At 44.4% G+C, this 14,399-nt stretch overlaps 4 protein-coding genes across 4 annotated transcripts; 1 reads left to right on the top strand and 3 right to left on the bottom strand.

The window, feature by feature from the left end:
* Window positions 1–444: 444 nt before the first annotated feature.
* E1B28_008046 (uncharacterized protein) lies at window positions 445–936 on the bottom strand (the record flags this gene model as incomplete). The annotated part of the gene is made up of 1 exon (XM_043152833.1): window positions 445–936. One exon carries the CDS (start codon window positions 934–936, stop codon window positions 445–447), a length of 492 nt encoding a protein of 163 aa, XP_043010920.1.
* A 102-nt stretch (window positions 937–1,038) lies between these two features.
* On the bottom strand, window positions 1,039–2,296 carry E1B28_008045 (uncharacterized protein; the record flags this gene model as incomplete). The annotated part of the gene is made up of 4 exons (XM_043152832.1): window positions 1,039–1,194; window positions 1,244–1,528; window positions 1,592–1,878; window positions 1,984–2,296. The coding sequence occupies 4 exons, from the start codon at window positions 2,294–2,296 to the stop codon at window positions 1,039–1,041; spliced, it is 1,041 nt and encodes a 346-aa protein (XP_043010919.1).
* A 776-nt stretch (window positions 2,297–3,072) lies between these two features.
* Window positions 3,073–5,022, top strand: E1B28_008044 (uncharacterized protein; the record flags this gene model as incomplete). The annotated part of the gene is made up of 8 exons (XM_043152831.1): window positions 3,073–3,283; window positions 3,660–3,722; window positions 3,782–3,963; window positions 4,013–4,270; window positions 4,316–4,354; window positions 4,410–4,615; window positions 4,686–4,863; window positions 4,909–5,022. 8 exons carry the CDS (start codon window positions 3,073–3,075, stop codon window positions 5,020–5,022), a joined length of 1,251 nt encoding a protein of 416 aa, XP_043010918.1.
* A 3,214-nt stretch (window positions 5,023–8,236) lies between these two features.
* On the bottom strand, window positions 8,237–9,088 carry E1B28_008043 (uncharacterized protein; the record flags this gene model as incomplete). The annotated part of the gene is made up of 1 exon (XM_043152830.1): window positions 8,237–9,088. One exon carries the CDS (start codon window positions 9,086–9,088, stop codon window positions 8,237–8,239), a length of 852 nt encoding a protein of 283 aa, XP_043010917.1.
* Window positions 9,089–14,399: the final 5,311 nt, after the last annotated feature.

Raw genomic sequence — 14,399 nt, 5'->3', positions numbered from 1 at the left:
CCATAATGTCATCTGGGAGTATTCATCTTTACAATTTGTTGCTGCATAGGCATCCTTTGTTGTATCGATATGCAAGCGCTCCGTATATTCAGTACTACAGTTGTCGGTAGTACCAATATATTCAATAAACATGCGGAAGTGCTGGCAATAGTGGAGTTTGGGAATGTTAAAGTGCTCCCGGATGTTCAGATCAATAAAGATATCCTTGTTGTTGTGAAATCGGTGCAAAGCATCTTCAAGACTGTCAAGGGTTTTGTTGGAATGAACAGGATACTGAGCAAGATAGAGGAAATCAAGGATAGCGCGGACAGATCGGATGAGACGGTCAGATGAGAGACCATTTGGAAGCCGCATATCAATAATGATGCCAAGAATAAGCTGACAGAGTTGAGAATGCTCTGTTCCAGTGATGCGTGAGAGGTGGGTTATTCCATTGAGAAATAGTCAAATGTTGCGGTTTGGAGGAAAGCGGCAGCAGCGAGCATCAATCTCCTCATGGCCAAAAACCTGCTTTAACCATGAGAAGACATGCTTGATAACACCTTGGAATAATTGGTGGAGAACATCTGGGGTGATACACATATGGATGTTCATATTAGGAAGATGGCGCCAAAAAATGTTCTGAATTGGCTTGATTCCAACTGCAGAACAGGCCTTGTAGAAAGCATCGTATCCATTACCGATAGAAGCTGAAGCTTGCTGTATAGGCAAGATGTCCCGTGGAATACATTCCGCATCTAAATCTCCAAGTTTATCCTTTTCTACATCTCCAACAGGACATTCACCATTCTTCTGCCCTGTTACAAGAAGCTGTTCAGGGTAATCTCCAACAAAAATGGCATGAAGAGGGAATCCATGATGAACCACACCATCCCCACTAACCACCTTCATGCCCTTTTCACCGACAGGGATGAGTGGCTCAAGCACAAATGACATGCATGTGTGAAAAAGATTTGCTAAAACACGGCGACAACTAGCCTTGACCTTAATATGGGTGAGTTTGGTGGTTGGAAGGTAGGCAATGAGAATTTGAGCCACTCAAGATGGCTTCCATCGAATGAACTTTGGTAGATTTCCAATAGTCATGTATACTGGATAGGCGGTCTTGTTTCGGAAAAGTGTCACTTGCATTTTGTCAGAGGAGATAATGATGGGAATAATGGTAGCACCTGGATGACACTTCTCAAACTCCTCCTGGTTATGTATAAGCATGGAAATGTGGCTAGTAAGTTAATGGGCATACCTGCTTCTCCCACCACCAATTCCCTGTGTGCATATCATGGTACAGCCGAGTTGTCTTTGTTTGGTCTTTGTAGTGACGTTCAGGTGCAAAAACGAGGTAGGGAGTGAACTCTGGATCACTCCAAAGTGCCTTGATACATTCTTGAATATCTCGGTAGAAAAATTCAAATGATTGTCCAGCAATAGTGACCTCTTCTCGATGAAAACATGGACGTTCAGGGAGAGAGTCAATAAGTTTATTGAGTTCCTTGCTGGTTGAAAATGAAAGGCCAAGACACTCGCAAAACTGAGTAACAGTGACATGTGTGAGTAATGACCGTAGAGTATTTAGCTATTGATTTGAACTTACACCTTCAATCTGTAGCAACTCTGTCAATGCAGTTGCTCCTGGTCCACGTAACTTTGCCCACCTCACAAACTCCCATTCTAGTTTTGAGGTACAAGGTGCATAAGGATTCTCTGTCGAGCCTGCAACATTTGCCCCATAATAAGTGTCACCGTTGCAGCGCTGATGTACAGCTGCCCTGGCAAGAGTAGACGGGAATTTTTCAACAAAGATCTCCTTCCGTAGTCTTTCATCTATGGCTTGCCTCGGTGTCTGTGGTGCTGATATGTCCAAAACTTCTTCGTCAGATTCTGGATAGTACGGTGTCAAAGTAGGTGCAGGTCAGGGAAGCTCTGGAATGTTTTCGTCAATTGCATCGTCAGCTGCATCGACATCAGAGTTGCTTTCTGAATCACTGAAATCCACCTCCGAGACCAGCCCTGTCTGCTCAATCATATTCTCTATATCACCATCCCCTTCATCCGAACTCAGTCCAAGATCATTTGGCATGTATGTTGGACTAAAATAGTCACCCTCAAACGCCACTGGGTTCTGTTCATCTTCCTCCGAGTCATCTGTACCATTATCCGAGTCTGAGTCAGATGGAACATATGAGTTTAAGTGATTGTAGAGGCGGCGGCATTCAGGATTTTGACTGAGGCGTAGATGTGTCTGGTACCCCTGATATGAAAGGGCTTTCGAATTGCATCCTGAACAGTAGAAGGCCATCGAGACAGGCAGCGGTGTGGGATGTAACAACACTGACAGTGAGAGTTGTGGACAAGTCGTAGAGAGAGGGATGAATGCGTGACAGCTGGTACACTGCCCCATTGACTCACAAAACTTGACGGTACTTAGTCAATATACCTTCAGGCTTCTGGCATACCCCACCAAGAATCCAATGTGATCCCACTAGATTGAAGCACAAAAAGTACAGTACAATATCATAGACTCGTAACAGACGTTAGTTACACCACAACGTCCTTTGACAGGCTCTATGTAACACCGTGATCATTATATATATGACGCGGTTCGTGCTGAGGTAGCATGACTCCCAACTCCCATGTCACTTCCTGAACCATCCCTCATTAAATATGGCAAGTGTTGGTGAAGGAGGTTCATTTGAACCTCCCGACCGCAGTCACCTGCCAGAAACAACAATTATGAGGCGAAAAGTCGACACAACACTGGAAGTCACACACCTGAAACTGGCATCGTCTGTACCACCACTTGAAGAACGATGGTGCATTCTGGAGTGGGGCAGCAATCACTCTGCTACGCCGTCATCCACACCGGCCTCAACTTAGTCTCAGCCAACTCCCCATAACCACCAGAAGTGCCGCCAAATTTCAGACCGCAGTATATGGATACTGAACATACGCTCTATGTCCTTGCAGTGCGAGACCCGAGGAACGATAATGGAGCACACCCATGACTTCCCAGATAGACGGAAGGTGTGAGTCTTGTTGGCACGGGAATAGTGAGATGGTGCGTGTAGGAACAACATGTTCTTGATGGATGAAGTTGACGATGAACCAGCAGCTGCTCATGGCCAGAAGGTTCAATTGCAGGTCGAGGAACAAAAAAACATGCATCGTACCTGGGATGATGTCGGCGGGCAGGATTCAGGAGTGATCGTCATCTTCGTTGCAATGCTCGTCGTGGTTGGTGCTGTTATTGGAGGTGCCGTTAGGCATCGTGAGGATGAGGCCAACAGTGCGGGTTCCAAGGCTTAGGCAAAGCTGGTGGTGGGACTCTGGCAATAACGCTAAGTCTGAATGTTACTTGTCAAGTCACGATGTGTACGTGTCACTCCACACTTTCTTTTACTCGCCCACCACCACAAGACTTCCTCTCACATTCGTTGACACTTACCATCCTTCACTTTTCATTTCTTTTACCTATTGTTCTCAATGTCCTCACGGCGCTTAAAGGCTGCCGCAACTAGACAAAAAAATCTTGCCCGCAAAGCGCAAGAGCATTTAGTTCTGCAACAGCAAATCGCTGCCTCTGGCGGCCGAACAGCAAAGAAGAGAGCCAGAGAACATAAGTTTCGTTTTTTATTGTACATATACTGCTTAAACTTCAACAGGCTGGGTTGAGGCATCCGTCATTAAGAAGAAAAAGACGGATGTGGCACCATCCCAAATGACTGGTATGTCGTTTTTATTCCTCTAATCTCTAGCACATTGACATTTATCTTCTTCATTATAGCTCGTTCCTCATTCAACAGAGCAGAAGACCAAGATTGGAGCTTTGAAGAAGAGGAGGGAAGTGAAGACAAGTCATCCAACGACAATTTGGCTGGCGCTAATGAAGAAGGGCATCAAGACTCTGATAAGGATGAACTTGACTCTATGGAATCGGCAGATAGGGATGCAGTATTGGCGTCTGAAGTAAGTTCTTCGTACTATTGATTATACAAATGATTAAATTGTGTTTTAGGCACCCGTTATTTGCCCACATGCGGAAAGACAACCCCAGACACTCTTCAACGACGATGATGATGACATTCTCGAGGCCACGTCAACCTCACACATAAGCACCAGCGCCCTTCACCGTCACTCAAGCCAAGCTCGGTCCATCTCCAGCCCATCTGAACATCTGGATATCAATCTACCTGCTGTTACGGACGATTATGATATGCTGATTGAGGATCAGAATCGTAATGAGCAGGAGTCAGATCTCGAAGACCATATCAGAGTATGTGCGTTAGGAGCAGTTGTATCAGTGCTAACCTCTTCTTAGGCCTCTCAACAAACAACGCGAAGGGAATATAGAACTCAGGTGTGTCAGCTTTATTCATTGTTTACCATGCTAACCAACGACACCGCCTTTTCAGGGTCCTCAGTCAAACCAACCTCTTGTAACATATCAGAAGGTTAGTAATGCGGCTCGGTATGAATGTAAACTGATTCGATACTTCTCCAGGTCTGAGAAAACAGAAACTTCGACGTCAATCTGCGATCGACTCGCACAACTCTGCCACCCAACCAATGGAGCTCAAAGCCCAAGAAATCAGCTCATCAAGAGAACTTTGAGAACGAGGTATGTTATTTTTCTATTAACCAACTATACTAACAAAGTTATTAGCTCCCGGTCATTCAACGCGCCGCAGCTCAAACACCAGTGCTGAAGGACACCAAGAAGGGGAAGACAAACGCGAGTCGGAAGCCCAAGCACTGTACAAGAAGGTTCCACCACATCAAAGTCAGCATCTCTTCACTTCGTCAATCAGAGAACTGCCAGATGAGCATGAGCTACCTCCTGGGCTTGTTGCGCTTGCCACAACTACTGTAAGCTAATTCTGTTCGTTCTGGTCACAACTAATATCTGTCTAGATTACGGCTGTTCTTCGTGACTGGAAAACTGGGGAAAAACATGCTCAGAACTTTGAGGGAAATATGTTCCACCGCACATATATGAGCAATATTGAATGGATGGCAGCGGTGTGACAGCGAAATCCCCCCAACTATCACAAGCTAATGCACAAATTGTATGACCTTGTAATGTGAGCGTTGGCTTCTTGTTTCATGAACCATCACACTCATATTTCTTTAGAGCAGCAAGGAATGAAGAGCAAGGCGAGATGGTGAATACTATGTCGGAAAGCATGATTGACGAGATTGAGTTCTGAGTTCATTTAATATATTCCTCGATTTCTGGTAGCTCATTCAGTAACTATACGTCTACGATACTAATATATATTAAATTTGCATTAACAAGATGAGCCCATACAAATATGTGATAATGAGTACGAATATGAAGATAATCGACCGAATTCAACTACAAATGCATAATTAAGAAGCTTTCGGTCCATCCAAAGGTACGCTAATGTGTTATAGAACAGCTGGATGGGTACAAATACACACAAATACACACAAATGGGCACAAATGGGCACAAATGGGTACAAATGTGACCTAAATTTTGATAATTAAAAAGTGGGATGTTAGATTCGCGCTAATCAAGCGAATGACTAAATTTGATCGCTTTGTACATCTTCGTTCTAATTTGTTCTAATTTTTTCTAAACCTTCCTTTCTTCGACCGAATTCAGGATTTGGGATTTTCCTGATGTGCTGGTTTGATGCGATGGAAACAAAGGGGAAAATAATGATATACTCCGCATTGAAAATGTTTTTGTACTAAGGTGTGTAGGTAAATGAGGACCAAGCAATAGAGAGCAAGAGGTTTCAGATTTTACCGATTCGTACACCCGAAGTGTCACATGGCAAACTGTCAGCAGCCTTGCCTGGATAGCATGTGACTATCAGCTGATGCCAAGGTTGTCAAGCTTCTTTCTTCCTCACACCCCATCAACACGCCCTCACAAATAGTCATTACATGTAATCAAGCTTGAGGGGTACGTTGTTGGTGTATAATGACTCATTTTTCCAAGTACACAGTATGGCATGCATGTGGGTGTAATGCAATCAAAACGGCTAACACTACCCTGCATCTCGGCCTTGGTTAAATACAAGCAACACTAGTAGCGTCAACATTTGCTCTGAATAATAAACTATTCAATCTAGTATACACTTATCTACATACTTTCAATTACTTGAACTATGAACAACTCACTGCTTCTCAACTTGACATGAAGGTTGAGATAGTTCAATTTTTGAAAAATTGGGATTGAGTTTAATTTTCGAGCCCTTGAGATTAAGCTGAAATTTTTGAGATTGAGTTGAATTAAATTTTTGAGACATTGAGATTAGATTGAACTTTTGAGATTGAGTTGAATTATCTCCTGAGAGCATGATTGAAATCACTATATTCTACAGGGCTCAGAACTACTAATATTGTTCACAGTGGGCACTTAAGAGGTTGCTCAAAATAAATTTAAATTTTTGATTTGAGTTTGAGTTGAGAGAGATGTCACGATGTCTCCAGTGACAGTTGCATCCTGAGGGGATGCGTGTCTTGTGCCTGCTGTGGCTAAATATTTGACCCCCGGTTATCTTATCGTACCCTCCCTACTTGTATGTATAAGGGATGGCCATAAAAAAGTAACTGTAGAGTTTACTTCCTATTCCATTTTGATTCTTGTTCTATTTTTTTCATTTGTCTAGTGCACCACATAGCTGTGAATTAAAATTCATTCAAGATGAAGGGCCAGGCCGGGACTTGACGGTACAGTTGGGGACCTGAGTTTGATAAGTTACGATATGGTGACATGTCACCATATCGTAGCTTCCTCTCTTCCCATCATATCCTGTCCCATATCCATCCTCCTAATCTTTCCTTGTTTTGTTTCTCACTGACCAACTCACCTCCAAAACCTGTCTTTTGGCTCTGTAGATTACTTGGATATGGTATGTTACGAGCCCTTGATTCTACTTGACTCCATCCAGATGTTGACAGATGGCCAGTTTCTTTACTTTCCCATCTGTATTTGTTTTTATTTTTATTTTTATGGCTAACAAAGGTCAGCTCAAAGGCTCCTGCTCTCTCCAGAACAACAGCATCAGTCTTCCAACACTGTCAATGTTTGAACTCCCCATACACTGTAATGACTCTTCTCCCCTCCAATAACTGTGGTCCATAGCCACAGGCTGTTTTATACTTTAATATGTGCACTGTTAATTTGAACATATATTGAGCTATTGAGATTGATTGAAAATTGAGTGTTCAAAAGTGAGAATGAGGTCACCATTGGACTCCAAAATTGAAAGATTGAGATTGGGATTGATTGATTGAGATATTGTAATTATGATTGTGAATGAGAATTTGAGATGAAATTTGAGATGTAAAGGTCACTCAAAAAATTTAAAATATTTGATTTGATTTTGAGTTGAGAGAGATGTCGTGACATCTCTTGTTTAAACAAAGTACATGAAATGCCATGCATATAACAATCCTTTGGAGAAGGTGTCAGATCATAAATGTGAGACATTTACAGGTGAATTTGACCACCTTGATTCCAGTAGGTCAGGCAATCTGGTAGAATTTTCTTTTCCTCTCAGTGAGTTGTCATCTTTATTTAGAACCAACCATTTCTAATCTTCATTATGTCTAGGCTTGTTACAGCTGAATGCAAAATTGTAGCGCAATTATAAACCAATATTTGACCCCACCTTTGTTTGTTGTTTGTAGTAATTAGAATAAAATCCAAATTTGATATCTGTGATGATGCTCACATAAAGGTTGAAATGTTGGCCCACCACTATCTCATGACTCTCTTCCCAATCAACATCCAGTACAGGTGCAGGCTGTCACTTCTAAGGCTCAAAATACTGTGAGTATCTATTTAGTGCACCTGATAATCCCGCGATACCAGCTTTGTTAGGCAGCGCCAAGTATGATGTGGTCCTGCCTAATTAGGCAGGATTTCGCTAACCTCCCCCTTTGTCAATAAAATGACTCTCCTGGGGGAGGGACTTAGAGCTTTTCTGAGCACCTTGGAGGCTACAACCTAACGGTACCACGTCATGGCGCTCGGGGCGGGTGTCGTCACTGACATCAGCATGCCTGAGCTCACTGACACCCGCCTCCCGTACTTTCCCGCCATTTTCCTGCCCTCTCAGGGCATTTCCAACAGCCTTAGTCAGATTATTTGAGTGATACAGAGTAATATTATGGTAGGATTTTTGTATGTACACAGGTCATAAAACAAATATAATATGTAGTAGGGAGATAAGAGAGGTATCTAGTAGGTTGATTATTATACTACATGGATGAAGCACCAGTCCCTCTGAGTGGAGAGTTGGAGACGTTGCCATCGACACTGCAGTTGGATGGGAATGAACGACTGCCAGGTATAGTGGAGGACGACGTGCTGATGTTGGACGCGGGCATAGTGCATGCAGTAGGTGACACACTACCGTTAACTGTAAGCATGGTGGATGTAGATGGTGCAATGCCATTGGAGGTAGGCACAGTGAATGCAGTGGATAGCGTGCTGGTGTTGGAAGTGGTCCTGGTGGATGTGGCAGACGACATGATGCTGGAAGCATGTTGAGGACCATTTACAGGAGGGGCAGGATTGTCACCGTCGTCGGATTCGTCGACGTCAGAAAGTGTTGCCCTACTCTTGAACGAAGTAGTTGGTGGTAGCTGAGATGCTACCATTGCCGCTGTGGTACATTTCTTGGCTGGCTTGGTTGTTGTTGTAGTGGGCTTTCTTGCAGTGGTCTTCCCATTGGATCGGCTACCTTCTTGAGTTGCGCCTTTCCTTTTCTTCTTTACTGGACCCTCTGCACCCTTGATGGCAGCTCCCTTCCTCTTCTTTTCATGCTCTCCAACCTTTTTTACCCTTTTCCCTATCCCTGTCGATCCCTTGTTGCCTGTGTCCTCCTCGCTATTGGTGTCAACAACCTCTGCATTCTTTTTATCTGCCCTGCTTTTCTTCGTTCTTGCCTTCCCCCCCAGCTTCTTCTCGAACTTCTCCTCCCAAAGATGGATCCGCTCCTTTTGTTCCCGAAAGAGTCGTTGGTCTTTGTCGATTTCGGAATTCGACAGTCCAACCCAGTAACACTTGTCATTCGAGAGTTGACGGTGAAGCAGTCTGACATCATCCATACTGGTGATGCTGTATGGGCTGATGACTTTGGGTACTGGTGGGAGGCCAGCAGGAACCAGGACGTCGTCCGATTAGTTGTTGGGTATTCAAAACAGGTTTGGCATGGCTCTGCAGGAGGGAGATACGGCAAAGATGGCGGCACTTCAGGCAGCCATCATATTGGACCAAGTTAGATGTAACTTGCTCACTGAAATGATCCATCTAAGAGGTCACTTAGACCAGGTTTAGGACCACTCATTTTGGTTTAGACCACAGGTATGGTCTAGACCATGCATCAGGACTTCTGGCACCCATTTGGTCTAAACCTTGCTAGTTGCTTCTTCCACTTTACAATAGCTATATTTACTATTAACACAGTTTTTATTACTCTATGTAACATATGGTCTAGACTGTAAGTTGGATAGTCTAGACCACAGTATGGAAACCTACATGGTTTAAACCACTATACTTCCATGTGGTCTAGACCATATTGTAAAATTTTGCATGGTCGGAACTGCTATCCTTTCATGTGGTCTAGACCTAAATATTAGGTCTAGACCACAACCTTGACCATGGTCTAGACCATATTGTAAAATTTACATGGTCTAAACCACTATCCTTTCATATGGTCTAGACCTAAATATTAGGTCTAGACCACAACCTTGATCATGGTCTAGACCATATTGTAAAATTTACATGGTCTAAACCACTATCCTTTCATGTGGTCTAGACCTAAATATTAGGTCTAGACCACAACCTTGACCATGGTCTAGACCATACTGTAAAATTTACATGGTCTAAACCACTATCCTTTCATATGGTCTAGACCACTGGGTGGAAATATACATGGTTTAAACCACTACATCTTAACATGGTCTAGACCACTGCATGAAAATCTGCATGGTTTAAACCACTATGTCTTCACATTGTCTGAACCACTTTTCCAATAACTTAAGATAATCCATTTTATGGCAATAAAATTCAGGCTGTTTTGGGGCTTATATAATGTATCCATATCTACAGCTACACTTGAATGGTACCAGATAACAGGCTGTTCTCAAATTTATTTACAAGTCTAAATCATTCTCTGAGAGGCTAGTATACTCTTCTGCCAAGTGTAATGCCTGCATATGTTCAATAAGGTTGAAGTCTGTTCCATCAAGATCAATGTCATCATCCAGCACACTTCCACACTCGCTCCTGCCATCATTTGAATAGACATATTCTGAAATCTCTTGCCCAACCTCATTCATAGATTCACTAACCATTGACAGCTTTACAACATCCAATTCATCACTTGCAGGGCCCCATGATGGTACAAGTTCTGAACATTCCATTGCACCAAGGTCAGCTTGCCATGATACACACAGCTCGAGTAAGAATTGCTTTCATGCCTGTAGTTGATATAGGATGTTCTCACATTCTGTATTCAATCTGATTAAGCCGAGTTGATTTAGATTACTATACATACACTCACCTGTTAATTCCATTGTCACTCTGAGAACTTCCCACTCCTCTGCAAACCACTCTTGCAAAGCATCGCGTTCACGGCAAAGCCTAGATATCTCCTCAATGCTTCTGTCAAACTCCAGCATCCCTCTTATTCCAGACCGAACACAGTCGTTTGTCAACCAGGGCTGTGGCAAACTTTCCTGATTGTCATCCAACAAGCCAACGTCCTGCCAAATATCATCATCAACGTCCAATGTGAATAACCTGTCCAACGGAATGGGCTTTGGTGCAACAGTGTTTTGCGGTGCTCTTCTCCGATCGATGAGGATCTGCATCTCTTTGCAGATTTTGTTGTAAGACTGTGCAAGTTTCACGAGGCCAGGCTCTTGTTTGTTGATACTGGCACGAATTTGAACATGAATTTTTTGTTCTACGGGACTCGTTCAGAATATAGACATTGAATGATAGCATAGTAGTACTTGCCGTTCCGCTGCTTTCGAAATGATCGTTCTAGACGATCATGCTCAAACTTCCGAGCGCGAAGTCTTTCCATTAGCCTGGCCTTGAGTGCACGTGCATTCATTCGGAGGTTGATGTAAGGGCTTTTGGCTAAATGGCGGATTTGTTCCTTTCCTTCAACTCCTAATGCCCGCTCTTTCAGCCGCAGGTTTGTCTGAGTTTGGTGTAGGTTATCAGTAACCTTAGGAAGTTGTGCGCTTGCAGTAACAAAGGCGTAGTCGTCAATATCAGTGTTTGAGAGCTGGTCTTGTAGCTTTGTGAGTGTGTTTGTTAAAACGTCCACTGCTTGTCGTAACCGTAGCACTTCTTGAACAGTGTCCCTGCCGTGGTTTTGTGAACGCCCTGCAACGAAGGCACGGTTATTTACAGTGGGCAATGTCGTGAGAGGTTCCAACTTACTTGGCAGTGGCTTTGTTTGACTGGTTACTTGCTCTTTCCATTGTCCTCGAAGATAGGCTTCATTTAAACCTGATTCCTTCATCTCTTCCTGTCCGAGCCAATGACGACTATATGCATCCCCCCGTTTTCTAATCAACCAAGTCCCCAATCCCTTCAGACTGCTCTTATCTGCGTGGAGCACTTGCATGTCCAAAGTATATATTCGTTGGTGATACTGTATCAAAGATGTCATTAATAAGCACTATAATATTTGGAGAAACTAGAAAGTACTTACCCCACATATCCGCAGATAAGGAATGAGGCGACTTATAGAGTGCCAGAACCGCTCGCACCCTTCGCCGTCACTTAGTCCGAATCCCTCAGTCTTGCGTGGGTGGTAGACCAACTGACATGGCCAACAATGCCCAAACGCATGAAAAACGGATATCCCAAAGCCCAGTCTGTCACTATACTCCTGTAAGAATTTCCACCGGACACAACTTCGGTGCAACTGACAGCCAATATCATAGAGAAGACCGACTCGAAAGTTTTTCGGGAGGTGTCGAAAGAATGTTTCGAGAAGAGCAATGGCGTAGAACTGTTTTTCACCGGCCGAGGTCATATTGGCCAGCCACAGCACGCGGTCATGCCGACACAGCAAGCCCATCACCCCAGTGCAATCGAAAAACTGGGTGCTTGCTTTCTCCCTACGCTCATCAGCGGCCGTAAAGCTAGCCTCACAACCGTCTAACGCTGACTTAGGAACCTTCAAACTTCCTTCACATCGATCGTTGTCGTCGTCGGTTGACCTTGTGGAAGCTTGAGCTGATTTTTTGGATGGTCGGACTGACTTGACATATTCTTCTGTCTTCCAAAGCATTTCTTGTGATATGAATACCGAATCGGGATGGAAATTTGGAGGATCATTGTTGCCCTTGTTATGTTTCTGTGTAAAGCAGGCATCTATGCACACAACGACATCATACCTATTGAGAAATTTAGTCAGATAGTGCTATATGATGAAAAAAGGTAATGCGTACTTCATTGAATTCAAATTGTCAGGGTACCATCCACCGAAGCAGGCAGGACAGCGAGACCTGAGATACTCGCTGGGGCGGTCAAGATACTTGGACTGGAGTCGTGCTTTCTTCATGTGATTATTTACATCTACGTCTTCATCATCTCTCTCTTGGTCCGCTATGTCTCCTGCTTCATCATCTCCTGCTTGAGCTACGTCCACTGTGTTCTTGTATCCCATATTCCCCACAGCTTCTTGGAGTGTGAACTCCCGCAGCTGCTCTCGAACACTTGTTGTCAATTGATCAACCGACGCCTTGGTCACCTCCTGCAGTCGGAGATACCAGTTGAAGGCGTTAGTGAAGCGCCTGCGCAATGGATCCTATAACCAACTCTGTTCATAAAATATACAATGGGGTAGCAGACGTGTAACACATACCTTTCCTTTCATTGAGTATCCCTGACTTGCCAGGAGATCAGTTACAGTTTCGCACCATGCCGTTTGATTGGGTGCCATCCGCAGGAATAATCGCCGAACAAATTCAAGCATCCGTATATCAACGGCGAGTGTCGGATGTAATGGAGCGCAAGGAAATAAGCCGCGCTCTACCAACTGCGCTGCCACCATTCGACACAGGCAAGTGTCCAGCCTAAGTTTCTCTAGAGCTGGTAAATGTCAACTCAAAACGTCTATGAACCAGCAGGTTCCGACCTACCGTTAAAACGCACTATTATTAACTCTTCTGTTCGCTGTCTGCCCTCGCCTCGATAACAAGTACATTCAGTGTTTTCCCAAGTCGGCTCCTGCCGCAAGTCTTCAGTCGTTCGCAGTAGCCGCATGTAGATGAACTGCAATGACGGTAAAATATCCATCATCCATCGACGAGCCTGGGATGCTCGTTTTTTTTGGTGAGTGGACTCTTCGAGCTGGCCAGAGGGTGAAGGTAGCTGAACGTCTGGGAGTGCCTGGTCCGGTGGGCAAACTGCAGCTAGAACCAGTGAGGGGTCGCGGACACCAATTTGTCCCGGCTGGAGCGGTGCTCGAGGATCTTGAGAGAAGGTTGACCCATCACCCATAAAGACAATGGGCTGAAAGGACTGGGAGGCTTTTTGGCGGTGATGGGGACGTTTTGCAGGGATAAGAGCATGGGGCTCTGGCCCGAGTCTGGTAGGATGCGAGTTGGTTCTGGAAGGATCTTCTCGCGATCTTTTCTTCATTCGTAGACGTGACATCGTTCTGCAAGCGGACGATTGAGATGCGGAGGACTATGAATGTGTCTATAGTCGACTTACCGTAAAGCGACGAAAAACTCCGGGAAGCAAAAAAACGAACGTTCAAGATGGGCGTATTGTCAGAGTGTCTCGATAAGCCGGAAAAGAGCAACAATGAGATTGACAGGCCAAGGTCTATAAGTCGACTGCATGCATAATCTAAAACAGTCCACAAAGATCCGTCATTGTCAGCCCGGTTTCTCACCAATATATAAAGGTACTTACGTGGCTGGTTTCCAACCATCTTCATTCGCAAAACTGTCCGACACCTTCCTACTCATGTCTCTCGCGCTTCACCAGTCCAACACTTGCTGAAAGAGCAATTGTCGTATTCTCTACGCTCGCAGACTCTCACTCCAGAATCCCGGCCCTATCCCTTCACCGCACTCAGCACCACTGTTTGCGAGTGACCACGAAAAGGCCTTGTTCCTCATCACCACCTCGCTGTATCCTCGAGCGCTCAACGGAGTTGAATGCAACTCTATCAAAGACAGTGTTCATTGGCTCAAGGCCGAAATAGAAGGCAACTGCATTAAGCTGGTAAACAGACACTGGGTGAGCCTTCATCTTCAGGTGGTTCCGAATATCACTTACCTCACAATCCCAGCTCCCTTGCATATTCTGTGAAGACATCTTTGGCACGGTTCCAGCCAGGCTTGCCCGATGCATCATTGTAGGATATAAGGTGTGGTG

Source organism: Marasmius oreades, chromosome 4 (genome assembly GCF_018924745.1).
Source record: "Marasmius oreades isolate 03SP1 chromosome 4, whole genome shotgun sequence".
Classification (NCBI taxonomy): domain Eukaryota; kingdom Fungi; phylum Basidiomycota; class Agaricomycetes; order Agaricales; family Marasmiaceae; genus Marasmius; species Marasmius oreades.
Note: the sequence above shows the minus strand (reverse complement) of the source record. Positions and strands in the feature narration are given on the sequence as shown.